At 42.6% G+C, this 26528-nt stretch overlaps 1 protein-coding gene across 6 annotated transcripts in view; it reads left to right on the top strand.

Moving 5' to 3' along the window:
• The window catches only part of LOC110499261 (rho GTPase-activating protein 27), a 30082-nt gene extending 4717 nt beyond the window's left edge, over positions 1-25365 (top strand). Inside the window, exons 1-17 of one of the 6 annotated variants that reach the window (XM_090212887.1) lie at positions 1350-1499; positions 14816-15280; positions 15745-15984; positions 16241-16321; positions 16466-16591; positions 17044-17133; positions 19432-19499; positions 19648-19735; positions 19863-19964; positions 20246-20344; positions 20517-20625; positions 20770-20898; positions 21088-21186; positions 22764-22841; positions 22939-23070; positions 23772-23877; positions 24040-25365. In XM_090212887.1, the coding sequence (XP_090069013.1) occupies positions 15239-15280; positions 15745-15984; positions 16241-16321; positions 16466-16591; positions 17044-17133; positions 19432-19499; positions 19648-19735; positions 19863-19964; positions 20246-20344; positions 20517-20625; positions 20770-20898; positions 21088-21186; positions 22764-22841; positions 22939-23070; positions 23772-23877; positions 24040-24217 (1767 nt within the window). In that variant the 5' untranslated portion in view covers positions 1350-1499; positions 14816-15238 and the 3' untranslated portion in view covers positions 24218-25365. Of the gene's footprint in view, positions 1-1349; positions 1500-12032; positions 12303-14815; positions 15281-15744; positions 15985-16240; positions 16322-16465; positions 16592-17043; positions 17134-19431; positions 19500-19647; positions 19736-19862; positions 19965-20245; positions 20345-20516; positions 20626-20769; positions 20899-21087; positions 21187-22763; positions 22842-22938; positions 23071-23771; positions 23878-24039 lie in introns of those variants that run through there. The other 5 variants (XM_090212888.1, XM_090212885.1, XM_090212886.1 and 2 more) reach the window with 5 other exon arrangements.
• The last annotated feature ends 1163 nt before the right edge of the window (positions 25366-26528 follow it).

Genomic DNA, 26528 nt, shown 5'->3' with positions numbered 1-26528 from the left:
GCTTGTGGTAGAGACATAAACATTAAAGATGGGAACAGCTCTGGTGGACAGTCTTGCGGTCAACATGCCAATTGCACACTCCCTCACAACTTGAGACATGTGGCATTGTGTTGTGTGACAAAACTGCCCATTTTAGTGGCCCCAGCACAAGGTGAACCTGTGTAATGATCATGCTGTTTAATCAGCTTCTTGATATGCCACTCCTGTCAGGTGGATGGATTATCTTGGCAGAAGAGAAATGCTCAATAACAGGGATGTAAACAAATTTGTGCAAAACATTTGAGAAATATGCTTTTTGTGCGTAGGGAACATTTTTGGACTATTTTATTTCAGCTCATGAAACATGGGCCCAACACTTTACATGTTGTGTTTAGATATTTGTTCAGTGTACATGCAGTACAGAAAACTGGAAAGTCAGTAAACATTTCCACATAATCAAAGTCTCTGGGGCCTACTGTCTAACTGTTTATTTGGCTTGCATCTGTCCTATGTCCCATTGTTCAGCAGCCCAATGACTGATGGAGTGAAACATGCCTTGCTCCTATTCTTACTAAGCAATGGGACCCAAAACCTCCTTCTGGTGGGCAGCAGTTCAAAACATAGGGCAAGATTGTGTGTGGGGTCATCTATGATGCGTTTGGCCTTGTCCATTGCCTGTTTATCATAGAGGCCCTGAAGCCCCCTGCACTGCAGCTCACAGAGCTTGGACCCCAGATTCGCAGTCCGCCTAAGGATACCCTTATTATAAACTGACAGGCCACCGTACCAGGCCAGGAAACAGAACGTTGGCACACTCTCTCTATATGGCAGGTGTTGGAGAGTATCCGGGAGTATCCGGGTGTTAACATTCGGTTGTCTCAGTCTGTGCAGGAGGTAGTCGTTGTTTGTATTTTTATTGATATGCTTAGTGTTGGCATTAAAAGAGTATGTGCTGTCCATGATGGTTCCCATGTACTTAACTCCCCACACTCGCTTCACCACAAAAAAATAAATCAAAAATCAAATAAATACAACAGGGTAACTACAATGAAGGGTTCATGACTGGTGCAAAACTACCTCACACTCAACATCAACGAACAAAAGAACTGCTCATTGATTTCCAGAGGCAGACCCAGTGAGCCACCTAGATGCATGGTGATATTGTTGTTAACAGAATGCAATGTGTTTGGTTGAAAGTTGTGCTGTTAACTTGGTTTATCCATAAGAAATGTATCCATAAAACATGCATGAGATGATAAAATCCCTGCTAATGTATGGAAAGATTCCCAACATAGCATGGCATATCTTGGCTGTAGTAGACTCAATTTATTATTCTATGCCAGCTCATCTACATATGAATACACACACACACACACACTCTTTTGTGTGCCAGTCCAACGGGGTAAGGGGGTGCCCCTAGAATGCAACTGTAGTGTCCAGACCAGCTGATTCAAGTGTTCTATCTGGTCAGGTTGGTGCAACTGTCTGGAATACGTTAAGCGGGACCAAATCACTGTTAGGTGCGTATGGACCTGTACAATTTGATTGGAACAATTATAAGTATCTGTCCGATTTCACAAAAGTGGAATCGTCTTTCTATCATTTATTACATTTTATTTTTATTACCGTGAATGTAAGTCGGGTTTTGGGGAGAGTTGTTGGGGCAACCACAGAACAGGTTAGAAACTGGTTAATTCTGCTGGTTCGAATCGATAGGCTACATACATACTGTAACCAGAAAGGAAAGAGTTCATCCGAAATGTAGGCTACCAACAACCACTTCCAAACTGCTGGTTGTAGTTGCTTCCAGTTGCTGCATGTTGCCAGAGCACCGGTGACGTTGACGAGAATTATCCAACCTAAAAAAAATATGGAAATTTAGCGAATGCAAATTACATTGAATAAAGTTGGTTGGCTTGACAGGCGCAACATCGTTTTTCGGAGAAACCTTTAACTTTCCACGAGTCCGATGTCATCTTTGATTCACCTGTTCCGAGGTAAAGTGACGTAGGCCGCTTCTAGTATCGGGATGTACAGTCAAGCATGGAACTATTTGTATCCATCTGGGTGTAGCCTATAAATTGGCTACATTTTATCTGCTCCGCTCACGATTTTAAAGTTATTACATTGTTGCGATGTGAAAACATTATGATTGCTGACTAAACTAGTATATTAGGCCTAAATTGCTATAATAGAACTTTATCTAGTTTGCAAACTGAAACGTGTAAATGTAGAAAGACTATTTAAAAAGCTTAGATAAAGCCACCACAGATACTGGTTTATTTTCTAAAATCGGTTTTACCATAGTAAACTATCCCCAATTTACAGAAAGGCAGAGAGCTGGTGTGTGGCTTTCAACAATAATCCTCAGTGGAATGAATGACACCCTCACTTCCCCTGTCTGTCGGGACAATGGGGGAAGCATCCCAAATGGCACTCTACACCCTGTGTAGAGCACTACTTTTGACCAGGACCCATAGTGCTCAGCAATGAAATGTATAGGGAATATGGTGCCATTTAGGACTCCGAAGGTTGCAACTCATGTGGACGTGCCAGGACCCCTCAAGTGGAGCCCCACTTCCCCAAATGGAGGTCCGTCTCCATGGTAATGTGTGGGGGTTTAGAGTTTAACTCAGAAGAAGCAGCTAGCTAGGGCTTAGGTTAGGTGGCATTGACAACCATGCCATGCAGTGTGTGAATAGGCTATGCACAATGTGCACACTGGCAATCAAACTCACATTTAGGTAATTGTCAAGTCTTTACTCATTCTATCAGTACATGACATGTACTGTAGGCTAGTTCCATTGCTTCCTGAATTGAAGCGCTCTAGGTAAATATAATGAACCAAAATATAAATGCAACATGCAACAATTTCACATTTTACTGAGTTACAGTTCATATAAGGAAATCAGTGAATTGAAATAAATTCATTAGACCCTGATCAATGGATTTAACATGACTGTGAATACAGATATGCTTCTGTTTGGCAAATCAAATCACATTTATTTATAAAGCCCTTTTTACATAAGCAGATGTCACAAAGTGCTTATACAGAAACCCAGCCTAAAACCCCAAACAGCAAGCAATACAGATGGAGAAGCACAGTGGCTAAGAAAAACTCCCTAGAAAGGCAGGGACCTAGGAAAAAACCTAGAGAGGAACCAGGCTATGAAGGGTTGCCAGTCCTTTTCTGGCTGTGCCCGATGGAGATGCAATTGTGTTCGTTGTCCGTAGCTTATACCTGCCCATACCATAACCCCACCGCCACTATGGAACACTCTGTTCACAACGTTGACATCAGCAAACTGCTCACCCACATGACGCCATACACTTGGTATGTAGTTGTGAGGCCGGTTGGACGTACTACCAAGTTCTCTAAAATGACGTTGGAGGCGGCTGATGGTAGAGAAATTAACATTCAATTATCTGGCAAAAGCTCTGATGGACATTCCTGCAGTCAGTGTACCAATTGCACGCTCCTTCAAATCTTGAGAAATCTGTGGCATTGTGCTGTGTGACAAAACTGCACATTTTAGTGGGCTTTTATTGTCCCCAGCACCTGGTACAATGATCATGCTGTTTAATCAGCTTATTGAAATGCCACACCTGTTAGTTGGATGGATTATCTTGGCAAATAAGAAATGCTCACTAACAGGAATGTAAACAAATTTGTGCAAAACATTTGAGAGAAATGTTCTTTTTGTGCTTCTGGAACATTTCGGGGATCTTTTATTTGAAGCTCATAAAACCAACACTACATGTTGCGCATATTTTTTTTCAGTGTACATACCTTTGGTTCATCTGATATTGGTAGGTTGGCTAAACTGTTCTGGATGAGTGGCAATGAATGGTCCAGGGCCCATAGGGCTATGGTCAAAATTAGTGCACTATATAGGGAATATAAGGTTCCATTTGGGACAGAACCTAGGGCTGTTCTGCCCCTTATTGGCATGGGGATCCATCCACTGTTGATTAAGGGATATGTTCGTGCAATCTAAAAATCGTTATATGTAAAAAAAATATATATATATATATATATATATATATATATATATATATATATTTGTAGAATTTAAGTTGTAGGACAGTGGCTGGTACAGGATGATGCTAAGGAATAGAGGCTTTAATCAAACAGACTGTACAGAGAACCTCCAACCTGTATTCTCTGTGTTCTAGAGCCGCAAAGGCTCCTGAGTGGCGCAGCGGTCTAAGGCACTGCATCTCAGTGCTAGATGCATCACTACAGACCCTGGTTTTATCCCAAGCTGTATTTGGCCCAGCATCGTCCGGGTTTGGCCGGGCTAGGCCATCATTGTAAAATAAGAATTTGTTCTTAACTGACTTGCTTAGTTAAACATTTTTTTTAATGAAATAAAATGTGCCATGTGCAACAGATTTCTGAAATAAGCAGCATTTTGGGTGCAACTGGATAGCAGTCCTGTAGGTTTTACAGGAGTAAGTGACAAGGTGTATTAAGGCTCGCACACATCGCACCAAAAGTGGATCTAGCGTTCTTCTGCTGATCTTGATCTTTCAGCCCGCGGTGTTTTATGGACTACCCGCTGTAGACGCCTGACTCGGTGCGCCCTTGGTTCGCAAATTACGCTCAGAGGTGCTAAGTACTCTCGGCCAGCAAACGCTGTTGGTGTGTCTGAGCCCTTAGTGTCTGACTTGCATCATCTTACATGTCTTGTAACTGTAGCCTTCACTTACACTGTACCATAGGTCTCTGATCAAAGTAGTGCACTATGTAGGGAATAGGGTGCCTTTTGGGATGCAATCTTTAATATAATGTTTAGAACTAAGCAGAAGCCACATGAATGTTAAAATAAGCGCTGTCAGTTCCTAATTAAATTTACTGTCAAGAAGAATGCATGCATTTGATCAGAGACTTTTGGTGGGAAAACCCTTCCCTGAAAGTTTTGATTGAATATTGACCACTGTTGGTCTATAGCCTTGATCATCCAAACTAGACATGTCGATGTCGGTCCAATGTTTTCATGTGTCAACAGGACCAATGTCCCAAAGATCTTTTAAAGGAGACGCCAAAATGTATTTTCGACTCAACATACAGTATCTCAACCCCTCTGTGGTTTTGGCAGGGTGTGCTGTCCATTCAGCTGACTGTGTGTGTGCACCTTTGTGTGTGCATGTCCATTCTCCCGTGCTGTGATTGGGACAAGGATTGGGACTTTGAGAGGCACTGGGGGAGCCTGAACAGACAGCCTCTTGAGTCTGAACAGATCACAACGTAACCTAGAGACAGACGGTACAGCAGCTGTTGTAAGTTGCTCTGTTCTGCAGACCAAAGTCACATGCCAGGAAACTCTCTGTTCCTGCTCTCTGACAGAATAGAACACCAGGTAGCGTGTTGTTCAGGGAAAGGACATACAGGTGAGTCCATTGTCTGATTGTTCCCCTCCTCAGCAGCAACACTGGCCAAATGGCACCCCATTCCCTATATGGTGCACTTTACTTACTGTACACAGCTATAATTCAAGGACAACCACTTCAATTGAATCAGAAAACATCTCACTCACAGACAGTCCCAAATGGCACCCTAGGGCTCTGGTCAAAAGTAGTGCACTTTAAAGGAAATAGGGTGCCATTTGGGACTGTCTGTGAGTGAGATGTTTTCTGATTCCATTGAAGTGGTTGTCCTTGAATTATAGCTGTGCTGCTCAGGGATATTATGTTTTATTGTGGTCATTAGGCCTTGGTAGTGGTGAGTGGTTAGTCTTGGTTTATTGGTACTAGTGTGTGAACCAGAGCAACAGTTCTAGCACTACCAGAGCCCATAGGGTCAAAAACAGTGCACTACAAAGCGAATAGGAGGTCATCTGGGACATATCCTAGGCATGGCTTCTAAACTGAAATCATGTGGAGGTTATTTGAGAGTAAGGATGGGTGAATAGATTTAGATGAATCCAACATTTAGGCTAACACGCAATGTCATGATCCCGAGGCTGTCATGATGGTTGGACTATCGAGTGGAGTGGACTATCCTAGTTAAATACAAATTAACTCAATTGACATGAAAGTGAATGTAGGAATGCATTGCTTATATGATCCAATTAATCAGCAATTCCTTAACTATTGTTGTAAACAAACTATTCTTGTGAAAAAGAATAGTAATGGTGTTATGTTCATGCATCACTAGATGTATTGCTTTGGTAAACACACACACCACTTGAGTGGGAGGTGGAAAGTCATCATTTTTCTCTGTACTTGTGTAGTATCTCCTCTAGCAGCTCCCATTGACTGCTCCTCAGCTGTAATGAGACAATTCAATGACTGCATTTACACAGGCAACCCAATTCTGATGTTTTTTCTCTCACTAATTGGTCTTTTGACCAATCAGATCAGTGCTGAAAAAGTTCTGATGTGAAAAGACCTGATGTGACTCGTCAAAAGAACAATTAGTGAATAAAATATGAGAATGGGGCTGCCCGTCTACACGCAGCCAATGTCTCAAGTATCTTGTCTCCTTGGTCAAGTAATCATATTAGACCCGGAATGTCTTTCATGTTGTCTTGATGCATGTTTTTAATAAAACATTTTTTTTTTAAACATATTCTATATTCGTAATGATAGGGTTAACTGTTTGGGACTTGGATATCAAAGCTCCTGAGATCTGCTTACCTTAAGTAAATATGTATTTTAGCTAAGTAGCTTTACTGTGTACAGTACTGCAGGCATTCTTGGGCAGCAGTTGTTATCACGTATCTTTGACTTGGGCTCTTATAATGTTACCACAGTATATTCAGACATTACCATATTGTCTCTCCTTTGTATTCATCTCTATGTACCATCTATGTTCTAGAGATCTGTTTTCCTGCAGATCCTACTGGAGCTGTTTTTTTGCGTCGGGGCAGTCAGAAGAGCGTCAGTCAGCCTGGTCTGAGGAGATGGGTAGGGAAGTGATAAGGTTGGTGTGCTGTATGTAGATTGTAGAAGGTAGAACTAGAATTCCACACAGCATTCTCTGGGGTAAACCAGGATTCTGGGCCATGAGGAGTGATGTAATGGGGGAGGAGTCAGACTCATTCAATAGGCCAACTGTTTTTGTGGTGTGATTAGGGCCCCAATTTGCTTCCCTATTGTTTGATTGGATGATTGGTAAATCGGTTAAGTAATCAGGCAGATTGCTGATTCATAGCATTGCTCAAGGCTACAGTATGAGAGAAATGTCAGCTTTTTCTCCTTTAGGGCAATTAAAGACTATGCAAAATATTGCAATCGTCTCCTAGTTCAACAACATAACAATGTTTCCTCTTCCGCAGTGCTTCACTTTCACTCTTTTGGTTGGCATTTCAATTTTAAACACTCACAAAACAGAGGATGTGATCTTTGACAAACTTTTAAAAAAATCATGAATTAAACTACTTACATTTGAATTGGCCGTATCCCCTGTTAAGTTATCTGTCTGCATCAATGAAGTGTGTTGTCCACTCAGGTCCTTGTTTGTGAGTCTGAAATAAAGGCCTCCTCTGTGCTTATGCAATAGCATAAGCATAGTGTGAGGCTGCTGGCCCGGGCACATTTGAATAGCAAAACACCTTGTGCCCAGGTATCAAATATAGGGGTGAAATATTTGGGATGTTCCAGGAACTGTATTCGCCAGGGTGCCAGTCGGTTTCTGCTGTCTTGCCAACTGGTTGACACGGCATCTCTGATGTTTACTGCAGATAATATTCTTGCTTGGTGAATCCAAGCCAATGGATGTAAAAAATAACTATTCAAACGTCAACTGCAACCGCCAGCCTGAATCTGAAAAACACTACAGTCATTGATGGAGATGTAGTGTTACTATTGTACACCAACCCCAATATTGGTTGGTGTTTTGTGATACTGTTGGTTGGGGTGTTGTGATACTATTGGTTGGGGTATTATCATTATGCTATTGGTTGGGGTATTATCATTATGCTATTGGTTGGGGTATTATCATTATACTATTGGTTGGGGTATTATCATTATACTATTGGTTGGGGTGTTATGATACAGTGCCTTCGGAAAGTATTCAGACCCCTTGACTTTTTTACATTTTGTTAGGTTCCAGCCTTGGTCCAAAAATGTTTTCCTCATCAATCTACACACAATACCCCATAGTGACAAAGCAAAAACAGGTTTTTAGACATGTTTGATAGTTTATTAAAAATAAAACTGAAACATTACATTTACATACAGTTGAAGTTTACATACACCTTAGCCAAATACATTTAAACTCAATTTTTTTACAATTCCTGACATTTAATCCTAGTAAACTTCCCTGTTTTAGGTCAATTAGGATCACCACTTTATTTTAAGAATGTGAAATGTCAGAATAATAATAGAGAATGATATATTTCAGCGTTCATTTCTTTCATCACATTCCCAGTGGGTCAGAAGTTTACATACACTCAATTAGTATTTGGTAGCATTGCCTTGTAAATTGTTTAACTTCGGTCAAACGTTTTGGGTAGCCTTCCACAAGCTTCCCACAATAAGTTGTTTGAATTTTGGCCCATTCCTCCTGACAGGGCTGGTGTAATGGAGTCAGGTTTGTAGGCCTCCTTGCTCGCACACGCTTTTTCAGTTCTGCCCACAAATCTTCTATATGATTGAGGTCAGGGCTTTGTGATGGCCACTCCAATACCTTGACTTTGTTGTCATTAAGCCGTTTTGCCACAACTTTTGAAGTATGCTTGGGGTCAATGTCCATTTGGAAGAGAAATTTGCAAGCAAGCTTTAACTTCCTGACTGATGTCTTGAGATGTTGCGTCAATATACCAACATAATTTTCTATTTCCATGATGCCATCTATTTTGTGAAGTGCACCAGTCCCTCCTGCAGCAAAGCACCCCCACAACATGATGCTGCCTCACCCGTGCTTCACTGTTGGGATGGTGTTCTTCGGCTTGCAAGCCTCCCTCTTTTTCCTCTAAACATAACGATGGTCATTATGGCCAAACAGTTCTATTTTTGTTTCATCAGACCAGAGGACATTTCTCCAAAAGGTACGATCTTTATCCCCATGTGCAGTTGCAAACCATAGTCTGGCTTTTTTATGACGGTTTTGGAGCAGTGGCTTCTACCTTGCTGAGCGGCCTTTCAGGTTATGTCGATATAGGACTTGTTTTACTGTGGATATAGATACTTTTGTACCTGTTTCCTCCAGCATCTTCACAAGGTCCTTTGCTGTTGTTCTGGGATTGATTTGCACTTTTCGCACCAAAGTACGTTCATCTCTAGGAGACAGAACACATCTCCTTCCTGAGCGGTATGACGGCTGCGTGGTCCCATGGTGTTTTATACTTGCATACTCTTGTTTGAACAGATGAACGTGGTACCTTCAGGCATTTGGACATTGCTCCCAAGGATGAACCAGACTTGTCTACAATTTATTTTCTGAGGTCTTGGCTGATTTATTTTGATTTTCCCATGATGTCAAGCGAAGAGGCACTGAGTCTGAAGGTAGGCCTTGAAATACATCCACAGGTACACCTCCAATTGACTCAAAAAATTTGTCAATTAGCCTATCAGAAGCTCCTAAAGCCATGACTTCATTTTATGGAATTTTCCAAGCTGTTTAAAAGGCAGTCAACTTAGCGTATAACTTCTGACCCACTGGAATTGTGATACAGTGAATTATAAGTGAAATAATCTGTCTGTAAACAATTGTTGGGAAAATGTACTTGTGTCATGCACAAAGTAGATGTCCTTACCGACTTGCCAAAACTATAGTTTTTTAACAAGACATTTGTGGAGTGGTTGAAAAATTAGTTTTAATGACTCCAACCTAAGTGTATGTAAACTTCTCATTTCAACTGTAAGTATTCATAGCCTTTACTCAGTACTTTGTTGAAGCACCTTTGGCAGCGATTACAGCCTTGAGTCTTCTTGGGTATGATGCTGCAAGCTTGGCACACCTGTATCTGGGGAGTTTCTCCCATTCTTCTCTGCAGATCCTCTCAAGCTCTCTCAGGTTGGATGGGGAGCGTCGCAGCACAGCTATTTTCAGGTCTCAACAGAGATGTTCGATCGGGTTCAAGTCCGGGCTCTAGCTGGGCCACTCAAGGACATTCAGAGACCACTCCTGCTCTGTCTTGGCTGTGTGCTTAGGGTCATTGTCCTGTTGGAAAGTGAACCTTCGCCCCAGTCTGAGGTCCTGAGTGCTCTGGAGCAGGTTTTCATAAATGACCTCTTTGTACTTTGTGTCATTCAACTTTGCCTCGATCCTGACTAGTCTCCCAGTCCCTGCCGCTGAAAAACTACCACCACTATGCTTCACCATAAGGATGGTGCCAGGTTTCCTCCAGATGTGACGCTTGGCATTCAGGTGAAAGAGTTCAATCTTGGTTTCATCAGACCGGAGAATCTTGTTTCTCATGGTGTGAGAGTCTTTAAGTACCTCTTGGCAAACTCCAAGCGGCCTGTCATGTGCCTTTTACTGAGGAGTGGTTTCCGTCTGGCCACTCTTCCATAAAGGCCTGATTTGGTGCAGAGATGGTTGTCCTTCTGGAAGGTTCTACATCTCCACAGAGGAACTCTAGAGCTCTTTCAGAGTGACCACTGTGTTCTTAGTCACCTCCCTGACCAAGGCCAATCTCCCCCGATTGCTCAGTTTGGCCCGGCGGGCAGCTCTAGGACGAGTCTTGGTGGTTCCCAACTTCTTTCATTTAAGAATGATGGAGGCCACTGTGTTCTTGGTCCTTCAGTGCTGCAGACATTTTTTGGTACCCTTCCCCAGATCTGTGCCTTGACACAATCCTGTCTTTGAGCTCTACGGACAATTCCTTTGGCCTCATGGCTTGGTTTTTGCTCTGACATGCACTGTCAAATGTGGGACCTTTTATAGACCTTTTATATACCTTTTATAGACAGGTCCAAATCATGTACAATCAATTAAATGTACCACAGTTAGACTCCAATCAAGTTGTAGAAACATCTCAAGGATGATCAATGGAAACGGGATGCACCTGAGCTCAATTTCGAGTCTCATAGCAAAGGGTCTGAATACTTATGTTTTATTTTTTGAATACATTTGCAAAAATGTCATTATGGGGTATTGTGTGTAATTAAAAAAAATATTTAATCAATTTCAGAATAAGGCTGTAAAGTAACAATGTGGAAAAAGTCAAGGGGTCTGAATACTTTCTGAAGGCATTGTACTTATGGTTTTGTGTGTTATGATACTATTCGTTGATGAATTAGGATGATGCTATTGGTTGCAGTGGTATGATACGTATTATCATACTATTAGTTGTGTTAGTATGGATGTTATGGTACTACATTTCAGCCAAAGGCTTCAGATAGTCAGCAGTCTGATCTGTGAACAGTCTGATCCTCCCTGGAAGGAAGTAATGGTTGAGCAACTGTCCCTTCACTAAAGTTTCCTGTCTCAAGTCAAACACCCACCTACTCTGCAGTCTGAGCTTCAGCCACTCTGGGTTCCTCCTAGTTTTACAGCAACATTGTCCATTAAAATGTGTACATTTCTCCTCTACACAGTGCACAATTGTACTTTTCTATGTACATTTATCAAGCAATTCTTAAACATTTGTTGTAATTTGATTTGGAAACCAATAGTAGTAGTCAGATTCTTACTGTTAATGCTACTTTCAGGCTGATTACAAAATGTATAATGTTAATGTAAAGACTAGAGAAGGAGATATAACCCAAACCAGAGTTATAACAGTCAAACCATGACCTTTGTGAGTACAGTGGACTAGCTATAAACCCAGAGGTTTTTTTCAGTTTCCTCTTAGTTCTGCCCTGGCTTCCTCACTAATTAATCTAATTCACCACTTGAGTAAAGGAATGCACTCTCCTAAAGCTTTGTTTCCATGCCGACATTTCCTTTTTCATCATTGGTAAGACAGAAAGGAAGTGGGTTCAAATGACCTGTCCTCTTTTTATCTGCCTCCTCCTCTCTCTCTCTCTCTCTCTCTCTCTCTCTCTCTCTCTCTCTTGTTCACTGTCTATCTCTCTCTCTCTCTCTCTCTCTCTCTCTCTCTCTCTCTCTTGTTCGCTGTCTATCTCTCTGCCTCCCTCCATCTGAAACACCCCTCCCCTCCCCCTGTCATTGTAACAGAGGAGGCAGTTCTCCTTTCGGAGGCATCTCTGTCATTGGTGAGTGTGCGCACACTGCATGGTGTGTGTGCCTGTCTGCCTGCCTCTGCTCCTGTCAGTTCAGTCCTGTGGTAGCTAGTGTAGCTGTGCTCTGGTCAGCTGTATTATATGGCTCTACTAATTAGGATTACATAAACATGGTGGATCTTTATGCAAAGCCCCGGCATGGGTATCAGACCCGGGGGGGCTTGGCTCTACCCATTGCAAACCAGGTAGGTCCAGAACAAACTGTATAGCGTATGTCTCTAAATGCAACAATGCAGCCTCACCAAAACTGTCAGTGCACTGGTTTTGATGGATCTATGGCTAAATTGTCTGGTTCTGAATGTAGATCAGAGTGTGTTGGGTTTGTTGTACAGTGTATATACAACATTGACAGTGTTTACGTCTACCTTGTTATCACTTTCTTGCTTCCTGTTGAGTCTACTTAGTCTCACCCTTCTGCGGATATATTGCTTCAGCTCAACTTTGTTTTCCTCTGTTGCCGTGTATGTCAACCCCAGAGAGCATGCTCAGTAACTCAAGTAACGCCGCCTTCCGCATGGTTAGTGCATAGATCCATTAAGCACTCTTGACGTTAGAGTTTTGCCAGGTGTAAGTTGACAAATTTGCCAACACAAAACCATAGTTTCTCACATATGGGTATTACATTTACTGTGAGGTGCTTACTGTGTGTGTTGATGAAATGGGTAGATTTGAGGGTTTTGCCTGTTTATGTTTATTGGTGACACTGACATTTTGCCCACACAAAGACCGACTTTCTCACTTCTGGTTAGTGTGTGTTTACTGTGTGGTGTTTGCTCTGGGTAGATATATTTTCCAGTGGGCAAGGGAGGGGGCATTTCAGAATCAACACAGCGAGAGATCAATGATGCAACTCTCTAATTTCCTCTCGCTTGTCTGTATTTTGTTGATCTATTTTTGATTCGATCGCCTGGTCATGTGTATTGATAACCTTGTGTTGATAATGAGATCAATAATGATTCTAATGACAGGCCAAAAACCTCTAGATGGGACACCGAGTCCATATCTGATACAAAATGTATTATTATTAACCAGAGGAAAATAGTCAAATTTACTCATTTCTATCCATATCTGCCTTCCGACCTTTGACCCATATAAATAGGCTTCCGACCTGTCACCGTTCATCAAACCAGTGGTAGGTTTTCATAGTCTAAAGGATCCTGGTGTGATAGACCCAACCAGAAGGCTATGAGAGAGGAAGGGAGAGATCAACAGTCCCTCTCACAGTGCCATGATGATGACAACATATCCATCAGGGTTCCCAGAGGGACGTCCCAGGAATTATAAAGTCAGTCAGACACCTCCTCATTGGAATACAGCAGGTGAAACTTAGGCCACTGGAACAGATAAGAAAAGACTCCAGGTTAGACTCGGGCCTCTGAAAATGTAGGATCAGATCGTCTATTTTAGATGGGGGTCATTTCAACGGAAGTAGGTAGCCTAGTGGTTGAGTTTTGGGTCAGTAACTGAAAAGTTGCTGGTTCGAATATCCAAGCCAACTAGGTGAAAAATCTGTCTGTGCCCTTGAGCAAGGCACTTAACCCTAATTGCTCCTATAAGTTGCTCTGGATAAATGACCAAAATATAAATGAAAAACATTGATTTTAGCAGGAGTGAGTGAGTGTGCCAATGTTTTCTGGAATGATGAACACAGACTTACTTTAGGCATTACAATTAAAACTATTTATCTGAGGGGCAATTTCTTGGGGCAGTCTGCAACAACAATGACAACAAGACTAACATGTAGGCTAACTCAACTAACCTAACCATGTGTATTGGTCTTGACTAGGCCTATATTTACATACTGGTGATATATTTAGCCTCCTACTGTAAAATGGTTTCTATAACTGTGGGTCGCAGATAAAAGGAAGAATAAAATGTACTATTAACTTATATTCAGTCAACAGTTGAATTTGATTATATTCAGTGAAAGTGTGAGTCATAATTATATTTTTTCAGTTCTGTAATGTGAAAGAATTGAAAGTGCGCCTGCTGTAGTTGATTAGTAACCATTGTTGAACTTTTGAATGAAACCTGAATATTGGCCTTCTATGTTTGTTTGTGGACAGTTGTTATTGTTCTGGAACATTACCACCACCCTTAGACGAAAGACAATGTCACACAGGAATGCCTGGGCGGGACTGTGAAGTAGGCACAGAGTTTTAGTTTGTCGAGTGTTGCACCTCTACTTTTGGCAATGCAGAGTCCGTGTCTGTGGGTAACTGGGTAATAGTGGGTGTCTGTATATTTAGACAAAAACGAGGCAGTGGGTTGTGGTCTGGAGCTCATTGCTTTCTGTTTAGCTTTAGATTTGACTTTCTGAGCTGACTGCACTGGAAGAAACACTGTTCTGTCACCCTCTTTCTGAGTGCTATAGGTGAAAGTGGCTTTTTTTTCTCTCCAGAAATATCACAGCTTCTTTTATCTACTCAGAACCAACTGACTGTCTATAGAGCTGTGAGACTAAAGTTGATGTTAGTTTTTTATTCACAGGTTTGTCTCTCTGCTGCATTAAGTATTCTGACAGCCTAGAATCAGTGTCACTTGACCTCAGCCTCGTCCCAGATCTGGTTGTGCTGTTTTTCCAACTCCTATGGTTATTGTCAACACATAAACAGATCTGGGACAAGGCTTGGCGTCACTCTGTAGTTCTAAACTTTTCCAGATGACCCCTGAACCATATTTCCTGCTCTTCCCATAGGTTGACAATGAGAGTGCCCAGAACGCTGTGTACGTCAATGTAGCGGAGCTCCACAGAAACGTCTCTGAGTCCCCTCTCTCGGCCTCCTCCCCTCCCTGCTCTCCTCCTTACCTGGACTCTGAGGGATGGGAGGTGCACACTGACCAGGAGAGTGGACAGGAGTACTACTACCACCCTGAATCAGGGCAGACCACCTGGGACAACCCCCACATAGACCCTGAGGCTCCCGCTGAGGAGCCTGTGTGTTCGTCTCCCTCGCCCTCCTCTCAGTCCCCCACCTCCACCTCTGTCTCCCACCCTGCATGGACCGCTGACTGGGAGCAGTGTTTGGATGTGACTAGCGGCCGCCAGTACTTCTACAACCCAGTATCGGGAGAGACGTCTTGGGAGCCCCCAGAGCCACAGTGCCCCTACCCCCCTCTGATGGAGCCTCTGAGTGGGCACAGCTCTCTGGAGGAAGGGCCGGTAAGGCCTGCTCCACTTAGACACTCACTTACTTCGTCTATTATAGTTTCACCCATGGGAAGTCTACAAATAATACAACACTCATCTTTTTAATTAAGTTAAGCTCCTACAGTACATAGCAGACAGTTATTTTTCATACATGTAGTTTCCTCAAACTATTAGGCAATGCATTCGTTGACCTTATTGTGAACTTTTTGCGAACTGCATTCTTGTGTTTTCACAATTCTAAAGAATTGTGAAAGAATAAGCTAAAAGCTGTTTAAACTGCTTAGTTGAAATGAGGAACTTTGAAAAGCTGAAAGGAACCTAGGAGGAAGGTTATCCATTGTCCTGTTCTCGATCTGTTTTGAAGCAGCACAATGAGAACACTGAATGTAACATTCTCACAACGTGTGTGTGTGTCTCTGTGTTGTCTGTCCTGTCTGTGGGTGTGTTTCTGTGTTCACATGCATGTGTGTGTCCAGCCTCCCCTGCCTGAGGAGGACTACCCAGCCGAGGCTGACCTACCTGAATCCCTGGAAGAGGAGCCATTGGCTTTGTCCCCAGTGGACCCTCACTCCTTCCATAACGACTACAACCCCAGCCATGTGATCCAGGCAGTCATCCCCAGGGCCAGCCTGGACAGGAGCGCTCCAACTGGCTGGAACCTCAATGTAGACCCTGATGGAACATGGGTGTTCTCCAGCAAACACTCACCTGAGCAGGTACACAGACCCTTTATTTAGCCATTATTTATTCAGGTTAGTCTCATTGAGGTAAAAATATATTTTTCAAGAGAGACCTGTCCAGGAATGAAATCTAGGGGGAGACCATGCCACTCAGCTTGAAGGAATATTACCGGGCCACCTGATTCGGGTGGCATTCAGTCAGATACCGCTACAGTATATGAAGTACATTTTCTCCATGATGATGCAGTGCAATATGGATATTTATGTGTGTGGTGTGTGTGTGTGGTAACAGTGGATCAAATCATTGGACGACAGAGGACAGACGTACTACTACCTGAGAGACGGCTCCAGATCCCAGTGGAACCTGCCTGAGGTAGAGATCAAGATTAAACACCCATGGCAATTATTTCTACCATACAGATTTAGATAGGTAATCAATGCCTAATTTCTAATTCATGAATGACTTATTTTGGAGTTTCTTGTATAGAGTTTCTCCTCTATCATTTGACCCCTCCAGGCCCCTGTAGCATCAGGCCAGTCTAAGGTGGGAAATGGTGTTGCGCTGGACGGGGGGTCTCTATCTATGAAGAACTGGAGACACACCATGGGTCCAGCTCACTTCAGCTCAACCATGGAGGAAAGGGTTAGTGTTGCTAGTGCACATACCCATACCCCCCCACACACACAAATACACACACACACCTCACATCCCCCTAGCCAGAGCCCACCACAATAGAGCTATAAGAGCTACAGTAGGATTGTCAGCTGGCTCTGACAGCAGTGTTTAGTGAGGCAGAGTGAAGTGACTGGGAACACCATATGAAACACCTGACCCTCTCAGCTCTAATACAGCTCCCCTTTTGACACCGTTTCCTAAACGAGAGAGAGCCAAGCACCTGGAACACCTATTACGTTTCACTTCTATTCTTAGGATCACTGTGTTCAGCCAGTGACATTTGGTGTCGTAACAATACAGTGGTCTATACCACGCATATAAAATAGTAGATTGTGTACTTAAACAATTCTGTTTAGATGGGATGTCGTTTTGGTCACATTGTGACAAAGTAAAGTGTCCTTTATTCCCCTATTGGTCAGAAGTTCTTCCCGAATCACAGAAGAAAGGCCTCGGACTACGGCAGCGAGGGTTCCAGTGCAGACAACTCTCCAGAGATGGGGCAGCATCACGTGAGTCCCCCTCCTCCTCTCCTGTCCTCCTTTATTGTCCTCCCCAGTCTGCTGATCCTCATTAGGTTAGATCAGCCCTGAGTCGACTGAAAATGACAGTTCTGTGAAGTTGCCCCAGCTAGAGCGCTATGACCACTCTGACCTGACCTGTCTTTCCTCTGAATGGTGTTTTGTTTCTGTTCCTGAAAGCTGATTGGTTTAGACTCAGAAGAAATCAAATCAAATCAAAATCAAATGTATTTATATAGCCCTTCGTACATCAGCTGATATCTCAAAGTGCTGTACAGAAACCCAGCCTAAAACCCCAAACAGCAAGCAATGCAGGTGTAGAAGCACGGTGGCTAGGAACAACTCCCTAGAAAGGCCAAAACCTAGGAGGAAACCTAGAGAGGAACCAGGCTATGTGGGGTGGCCAGTCCTCTTCTGGCTGTGCCGGGTGGAGATTATAACAGAACATGGCCAAGATGTTCAAATGTTCATAAATGACCAGCATGGTCAAATAATAATAATCACAGGCAGAACAGTTGAAACTGGAGCAGCAGCACGGCCAGGTGGACTGGGGACAGCAAGGAGTCATCATGTCAGGTAGTCCTGAGGCATGGTCCTAGGGCTCAGGTCCTCCGAGAGAGAGAAAGAAAGAGAGAATTAGAGAGAGCATACTTAAATTCACACAGGACACCGGATAAGACAGGAGAAGTACTTCAGATATAACAGACTGACCCGACACATAAACTACTGCAGCATAAATATTGGAGGCTGAGACAGGAGGGGTCAGGAGACACTGTGGCCCAATCCGAGGACACCCCCGGACAGGGCCAAACAGGAAGGATATAACCCCACCCACTTTGCCAAAGCACATCCCCCACACCACTAGAGGGATATCTTCAACCACCAACTTACCATCCTGAGACAAGGCCGAGTATAGCCCACAAAGATCTCCGCCACGGCACAACCCAAGGGGGGGCGTCATCCCAGACAGGAAGATCACATCAGTGACTCAACCCACTCAAGTGACGCACCCCTCCTAGGGACGGTATGAAATAGCCCTAGTAAGCCAATGACTCAGCCCCTGTAATAGGGTTAGAGGCAGAGAATCCCAGTGGAAAGAGGGGAACCGGCCAGGCAGAGACAGCAAGGGCGTTTTGTTGCTCCAGAGCCTTTCCGTTCACCTTCACACTCCTGGGCCAGACTACACTCAATCATATGACCCACTGAAGAGATGAGTCTTCAGTAAAGACTTAAAGGTTGAGACCGAGTTTGCGTCTTTCACATGGGTAGGCAGACCATTCCATAAAAATGGAGCTCTATAGGAGAATGCCCTGCCTCCAGCTGTTTGCTTAGAAATTCTAGGGACAATTAGGAGGCTTGCGTCTTGTGATCGTACCGTACGTGTAGGTATGTACGGCAGGACCAAGTCAGAGAGATAGGTAGGAGCAAGCCCATGTAATGCTTTGTAGGTTAGCAGTAAAACCTTGAAATCAGCCCTTGCCTTGACAGGAAGCCAGTGTAGGGAGGCTAGCACTGGAGTAATATGATCAACTCTTTTGGTTCTAGTCAGGATTCTAGCAGCCGTATTTAGCACTAACTGAAGTTTATTTAGTGCTTTATCCGGGTAGCCGGAAAGTAGAGCATTGCAGTAGTCTAACCTAGAAGTGACAAAAGCAAGAAGCCCCTTCAATCAGAGCCTCAGTGGCACAATGTGTTTTTTAAATATTTTTTTATACATCTCACCACTGCCCTGATAAATATTGTATCCATCCGCATGCTATCTATCTAAGGGCTAATGGTGTGTTGTACCCGTATAGTGATGAATTTGTAAGCAGAATAGTAGTTGCATAGCTAACACCCGAGAGAGTGGAAAACAGATGTCACTTGGGAAATGGTATATTTCCTGGTATATAAATAGATGAGTTTTTCCCTGTTGAGGGCAGCTGACGTCACAACACCTTTGGGAAACTCTCAGCCAGAGCTACCAACCGCCGTACCACCTCATCACACCTCACTACACAGTGAAAGAGAGCATGCAATAGTCTAAAATGTGCCTGTGGTTTTATACCATTCATGCTGTTCATTATAAAACATAAAGGGAGAGGTGTCTGTTAACAAGCTATTACAAAGGAGCTTGTTGTCAGAGTTTAGCCACAGTTGTCAAATACTGTCCTCCTGTCGCTTTTTTGGTGCATTTCTGTTTGTAGAGGTTAACAGGATTGTACTGTATCAATGCATCAATAATTATGTCTCACTTGAACACTTGGCTTTGCATAATTAAAAGCATGTTATGTTTGGATCCTTTTTCAGGTGCAGAGTTTAGAAAAAGCTGGAATTCTCAACAAAACTAAAGTGTCAGAGAATGGGAAAAGAGTAAGGTAATTCTGACCCCATCCAAAGTCTGGGCATAATTACTGACATGGAAGCAAGTGATGGAATTATCAGCCATTACATTACCAAATTATTTTCCACACTGCAACATTCCCTGAAGTACAGTACAGCTCACACTCAGTGGCCTTCCTATAGGAAAAACTGGGCCCAGTCTTGGACGGTTCTTCACGGAGGGGTTCTGACCTTCCACAAAGACCCCAAGTCTGCAGCCACAGGAGCCTCGGTGAGTGAGAGGTGCACAACTGTTACCTGCACAGATAAAGAACTCTTACATCACTGTCTGATTTCATGGAATGCAGTACTGTCAGTGTTCATCAACTGTCCTCCATGATGTCTTTCTCTCTCAACAGAACAAGACCAATCAGATCGCCCCAGAGGTCACAGTGGAGCTACGAGGTGCAACGATTGGCTGGGCTCCCAGGGATAAATCCAGCAAAAAGAATGTTGTAGAGGTGGGTTGACAGTTAGTTGCTATGAAGTCATAATACAGGTGTTTTAGGAGTTGTACTAAATACATCAAAGATAATGATTCATTTGGGAGTACCATTTATTATTAAATAAAAATGTAATTGACTATACATTCACCATTTTCTGCCCATTGTGATAAGTGATTCTGGGAAGCAACATCATGTGAGAATATATTTTCCATTAGTCTAAGACTGTTGCCCTCTCTATAAATCTGTAAAGCAAATGTTAAAGTCATAATAACCTCTGTTGTATGTTGTCTCTTCAGTTGAAAAACAAAAATGGTGTTGAGTTTCTGATACAGTACGACACTGAGAGTATCATCAACGACTGGCACAAAGTTCTAGTCGACACCATCCGACAGCTGGTAAGTTTCTTGAATGTTTAGAAGTAAATGAACTCGCACACCTTAACGTGCATGGAGAAAAATATGTACTGAATACAAATGAAGAAAAACTCCCTGATCAAGGTCAATTTAGGACGGTTAACTTAATGGCTGCTGGTTCAAACATCATGCATGTTAGCCAATGACATTGCAGGACCAGGATCATCACCAATCTGAGGAGGAGGACGGGGACATCAGTGAGAAGTCCTCCGGTACAGACAGAGATGACAGGTCACCAGGCACCCTGGACAAGGGGAGGATGTGTAAGTTCTCCCAACTACACTATTCCTGCTTCAAATAGCAGACGTTTCAGCTGCAATAGCCTCCACCAGGTCAAATTGCTCATGTTTCGTGGCTGTTTAACCCCCTTCTCCTCTTTGATCTCCTTGACCCCCCCCCCTCCCCAGCTTCCAGACCGAGCACGGCCACCTCCTCTGGGGGAGAGACAGATCAGAAGAAGGTTCGTACCAAGCTGATCAAGTTCCTCCTGAAACGACCCACGCTGCAGTCCGTCAAGGAGAAGGGTTACATCCGAGGTGGGCTCATAGGGTCTTCATTCCTACAATGCTACACATGCCGAACTTGCTCCAAATCAGGCTACATTACATTTACTGTCAGGATTTGTCACGACTATGTTACTTATCCAGAGAGATTGAGATTGGAATGAGTTTGTACATATCTTCTGTTGTGATACGGGTAAACAACATCCATCATCCTTCCCTCAGACAATGTGTTTGGCTGTCATCTGGCTGCACTGTGTGCCCAGGAGAAAACTACTATCCCAAGCTTTGTGGAGAAATGTATCCGAGCAGTGGAAAAGAGAGGTAATGATTAGTAATCACAGTGATGATGATTATGTTACAGTTGAAGTCGGAAGTTTACATACACTTAAGTTGGAGTCATTAAAACTTGTTTTTCAACCACTCCACAAATGTCTTGTTAACAAACTATAGTTTTGGCAAGTCGGTTAGGACATCTACTTTGTGCATGACACAAGTACATATTCCAACAATTGTTAACAGACAGATTATTTCACTTATAATAGACTGTATCACAATTCCAGTGGGTCAGAAGTTTACATACACTAAGTTGACTGTGCCTTTAAACAGCTTGGAAAATTCCATAAAATTATGTTTATGCTTTAGCTTCTGATAGGCAAATTTACATAATTTGAGTCAATTGGAGGTGTACCTGTGGATGTATTTCAAGGCCTACCTTCAAACTCAGTGCCTCTTTGCTTGACATCATGGGAAAATCTTAAATAAATCCTTGGGAGCAATTTCCAAATGCCTGAAGGTACCACGTTCATCTGTTCAAACAATAGTATGCAAGTATAAACACCATGGGACCACGCAGCCGTCATACCGCTCAGGAAGGAGATGTGTTCTGTCTCCTAGAGATTAACGTACTTTGGTGCGAAAAGTGCAAATCAATCCCAGGAAAACATCAAAGGACCTTGTGAAGATACTGGAAGAAACGGGTACAAAAGTATCTATATCCACAGTAAAGTGAGTCCTATATTGACATAACCTGAAAAGCCGCTCAGCAAGGTAGAAGCCACTGCTCAAAAACCGCCATACAAAAGCTAGACTGTGGTTTGCAACTGCACATGGGGACAAAGATCGTACTTTCTGGAGAAATGCCCTCTGGTCTGATGAAACAAAAATAGAACTGTTTGGCCATAATGACCATCGTTATGTTTGGAGGAAAAAGGGGGAGGCTTGCAAGCCGAATAACACCATCCCAACCGGCCGCAAATTAGTCGCAAATGGTTCTTCCAAATGGACAATGACCCCAAGCATACTTCCAAAGTTGTGGAAAAATGGCCTAAGGACAACAAAGTCAAGGTATTGGAGTGGCCATCACAAAGCCCTGACCTCAATCCTATAGAAAATTTGTGGGCAGAACTGAAAAAGCGTGTGCGAGCAAGGAGGCCTTCAAACCTGCCTCAGTTACACCAGCTCTGTCAGGAGGAATGGGCCAAAATTCACCCAACTTATTGTGGGAAGCTTGTGGAAGGCTACCCAAAACATTTGACCCAAATTAAACAATTTAAAGGCAATGCTACCAAATACTAATTGAGTGTATGTAAACTTCTGACCCACTGGGAAGGTGATAAAATAAATTAAAGCTGAAATAAATCATTCTCTCTACTATTATTGTGACATTTCACATTCTTAAAATAAAGTGGTGATCCTAACTGACCTGAGACAGGGATTTTTACTAGGATTAAATGTCAGGAACTGTGAAAAACTGAGTTTTAATGTATTATGCTTCAACTAAATGCCAGTAGTGACATTGAAATAGCAGTGTATTACTCAGCACAATATATACAGTAAAAGGAAAAAAGTTACCACAGTAGTTGATTGAACCCAATGCTGATGTGTGTCTGTCTTCACAGGTCTGGACATGGATGGACTCTACAGAGTCAGTGGGAACCTAGCTGTCATTCAGAAACTACGCTTCAAGGCAGATCATGGTAATGCCCATCTCTTTACCTTCTGTATGTGTGTCTGTGTCTGTATTTGTGTGTCCTGTTCTTTGACTCTGTTGTGTGATGCGATTCTGTTCTACAGAGGAACTGGACTTGGAGGATGGCCAGTGGGAGGACACCCACGTCATCACTGGGGCTCTGAAGCTTTTCTTCAGGGAGCTTCCTGAACCCCTCTTCCCCTTCAGCCACTTCAGCCACTTCATCCAGGCCATAAGTAAGCAGCAGGCCAGACGCCATGGCCCCACAATTTCACGTCACGTTCCTCACTCAGTGTAGGATAGCCTGAAACTGTGTTAGGTTTTGGCCCCACACTGACACCTCAGTTTTCTTACCCAGTGTATTTATGCTATTACTACACTATCAAGGAAGGACTAATCATGTTTACCACCCCACTTCCCTTTGTTTTTTTGTTGTTTTTACACCTTCCCCCCCCCCCCCCCAATTTTGTGCTATTCAATTGGTAGTTAGTCTTGTCCCATCGCTGCAACTCCCATACAAGATGCGTGCTTCCTCCGAAACACGAAGCTGCCAAGCCGCACTGCTTCTTGACACAATGCCCGCTTAACCCGGAAGCCAGCCACACCAATGTGTTGGAGGAAACCGTGTCAGAGTGCATGCCCCCGGCCTGCCACAGGAGTCGCTAGAGCGTGATGGGACAAGGACATCCCGGCCGGCCAAACCCTCCCCTAACCCGGACGACGCTGAGCCAATTGTGCGCCGCTTCATGGGTCTCCCGGTCGCGGCCGGCTGCGACAGAGCTTGGTCTCGAACCAGGATCTCTAGTGGCACAGCTTGCACTGCGATGCAGTGCCTTAGACCACCGCGCCACTCGGAGGCCCCCCACTTCCCTTTTTATGAACTATTGGAGATATACATTAGTGTACCATTTATTGTTCTATCTTGTCTTGTTTTCAGGAACTGTTGATTACACTCTCAAAGTGTCTTACATGCGAGAGCTTGTGGAGTCTCTCCCTCGGCCAAACCATGACACCATGGAACTCCTCTTCAGCCATTTACGCAAGTAGGTCTTTCACAATCACATTTTTCCTGTGTTTCAAATGGCACCCTATTTGCTATAAAGAGTTCTGTTTTTGACCAGAGCCCTATTTGATTGATGATATTATGATAACGTAAAGTATTCTGCTTCTCTCGGCTCTCTCCCTCTCTATCCACCCTCTCTCAGAGTGATAAACTATGGAGAAGAGAACCGTATGACTGTGCAGAACGTGGCTATCGTCTTTGGTCCCACGCTGCTCCGGCCAGAGATGGAGTCAGCCAACATCGCCATGCACATGGTTTTCCAGAACCAGATAGTGGAGCTAGTCCTGAACGAATATGAATACCTCTTCCATTCCAGTTGAAACAATCATAAGCCTCTGTCAGTCAGAGGTCAGTGATCAATTTAAGTAATATTGCAGTAGGAGAAAAAGCACACACTCACCACCGGACAGAGGGTGCGTCCAAATAGTCTCTTTCTGAGGTGTGCACTCATTCACTATTCCCCACAAATTTAAAAGCATTGGGTTGGTGTAGGCATGGGCAAGAGGGGGTTTACATATAGGCCTAACAGTCATGTCCTTTCAAATCATGAAGGGAAGTGAACAAGTGCACACTTCAGGAGAAATTAGAGATTATTGGGAGGCAGCCATAGAGGAGCTGCTTGCATTAGGCCTAGTTGAAAGCGATGTCAAATATTTGCACTGCATTTATTCTAATATCTTAGTTGGATATTCATTTGCCAATTCAGATTGTTCTCTGAATTTCTGCTTCTTCACTGCATTCCTTATTATGTAAAATAGCACACACCCTTATGGCATCACTTATGTACAGTCTCAAAACATTTTTTTGTTGCTATAGGCCTACTTTGAAATCTTCCTTTCATGTAAAAATGTTAATTCACAATAACATGATTTTATCTTAACACCCCAATTCGCAAAGCAACCTGAAGATGCTTTGATACTTTGTTTTTACACACGATCAAACAAACCCTTTTAGATGCATTTTAAAGATGAAATCAAAATGTTTAAAAGTTACTGAAATGTTTGAGGTTACTGTATATCATGTTTCTGAATAGCCTAGAAGTCCTGTGTTATGCTAATAATGTCTTATTCAGTCAATGTACATTTTGTAACTGTAATATAGAAATATATCAAATATGTACTACCCAAAACCTGCTATGAATTAGACACCAACTTCCCTTGCACAGCCTCTCTAGATTTTGTACTGGATAATCAGATGCCACCTTTTTTAAATAGGCACATTTAGTGTTAATTAAACAAAGCCTCATTGTAAATGAACACACAGAATGATAATGACATATGGCTATGCTATTTCATTAAGTTTAGTAGCATTAATAGAGCTGGAAAAGGCCAGACCTAAATGAATAGTTAGACAGTTGTGAGCAGCATAACATTTGTTTTTTTTTCTGTACATAGAAATCAAGTAGCATATTTATGTTGTAAATTACTGAAAATGCACATGTTCCTTTAATAAAATAACTTTGTAAAAATATGTCACCTAACATGACTCACTGCTTTGTCAACATTTATTGTTTCAAATTGTTAATTGCGTAAAGTAACTTAGCCCGGCCCTTATCCACTGATGTGTGTGAAAGAAAGAGGCCTGTGTGGCCAAAAGGCCGTATAAACATGGGCATCGCGATTGAGGGCTTTCACCATTTTAATGTAGTCAAATGGGTGGGACTTCCAACTTCATTCCCTGATCCTGGTGACCCTATTGGAGTCACGTCCAACCGAGTCATCAGGAGGGATCCGCCAATCGTGAAGAAAATGTACTATTTCAAAATGGAGATAGCCTAAAATTGCTTCTCAAAAGGAAATCCCCCATCACACTTTAAATTATTATATATTTTTTTTAATTAATATCAAATCAATACATAAAGCACATGAGGGAACACAAGAATACATAGATTACAAATAATAGACAATCGAGCTAGGGGGTACAATATCACATTACAATTACACAAGGACCTTAAGGGACATGCATGTACTTACAATTCTAACAGCTTTTTTGTTAGTAGAGCATTTAACCGTCTTAAAATACAGTTCAATTTCTTTTTGTAGGGTACGAAAATGTGGTTTTCTGTTTGTAAATTTACAGTTGTGTATATGAAATTTGTCCAAAAGAATAATGAAATTAATTACATAAAAATGATTCCGCTTATTTATATTGTATGTAAAGAATCCAAACAGTACATCTCTCCACAATAGTGTCAAATCTTCATAAATGTGTTCAATTATAAACCTACTGATGTCTTGCCACAGTTTTCTTACATGCATACAATGCCAAAAAAGATGCACAACTGTTTCTGGGTGGTCATTACAAAAGGAGCAATTTGAGTTGATGTTTTCCTTAAACTTCTTCATATAGTGGTTGGCAGGATAATATTTATGAATAATTTTAAAGGAAACTTCCTTAATTTTGTTAACAAGTAGGTATGTGTGTGGCAACATCCAAACTTTTTCCCAACAGATATTATCAATAAATGCATTCCAATAAGGCATGACATACAACATCCTGCTGAAACAAGGATCGTATCGCTCTGTTGTTGAATGGACCAAAAGAGAAACAAATCTTTCCTACTAATGAGTCAACAGGGTCAACCGAAGGTAGGCTCTGAGGGTCAGGTCTTGACATGTTCCTGAATAACAT

The sequence above is a fragment of the Oncorhynchus mykiss genome, chromosome 20 (genome assembly GCF_057628025.1).
Source record: "Oncorhynchus mykiss isolate SJ-2025 chromosome 20, ASM5762802v1, whole genome shotgun sequence".
Taxonomy (NCBI): Eukaryota; Metazoa; Chordata; class Actinopteri; order Salmoniformes; family Salmonidae; genus Oncorhynchus; species Oncorhynchus mykiss.
The sequence above is the reverse complement of the archived record's forward strand: the minus strand, read 5'-3'. Positions and strand labels throughout refer to the sequence as shown.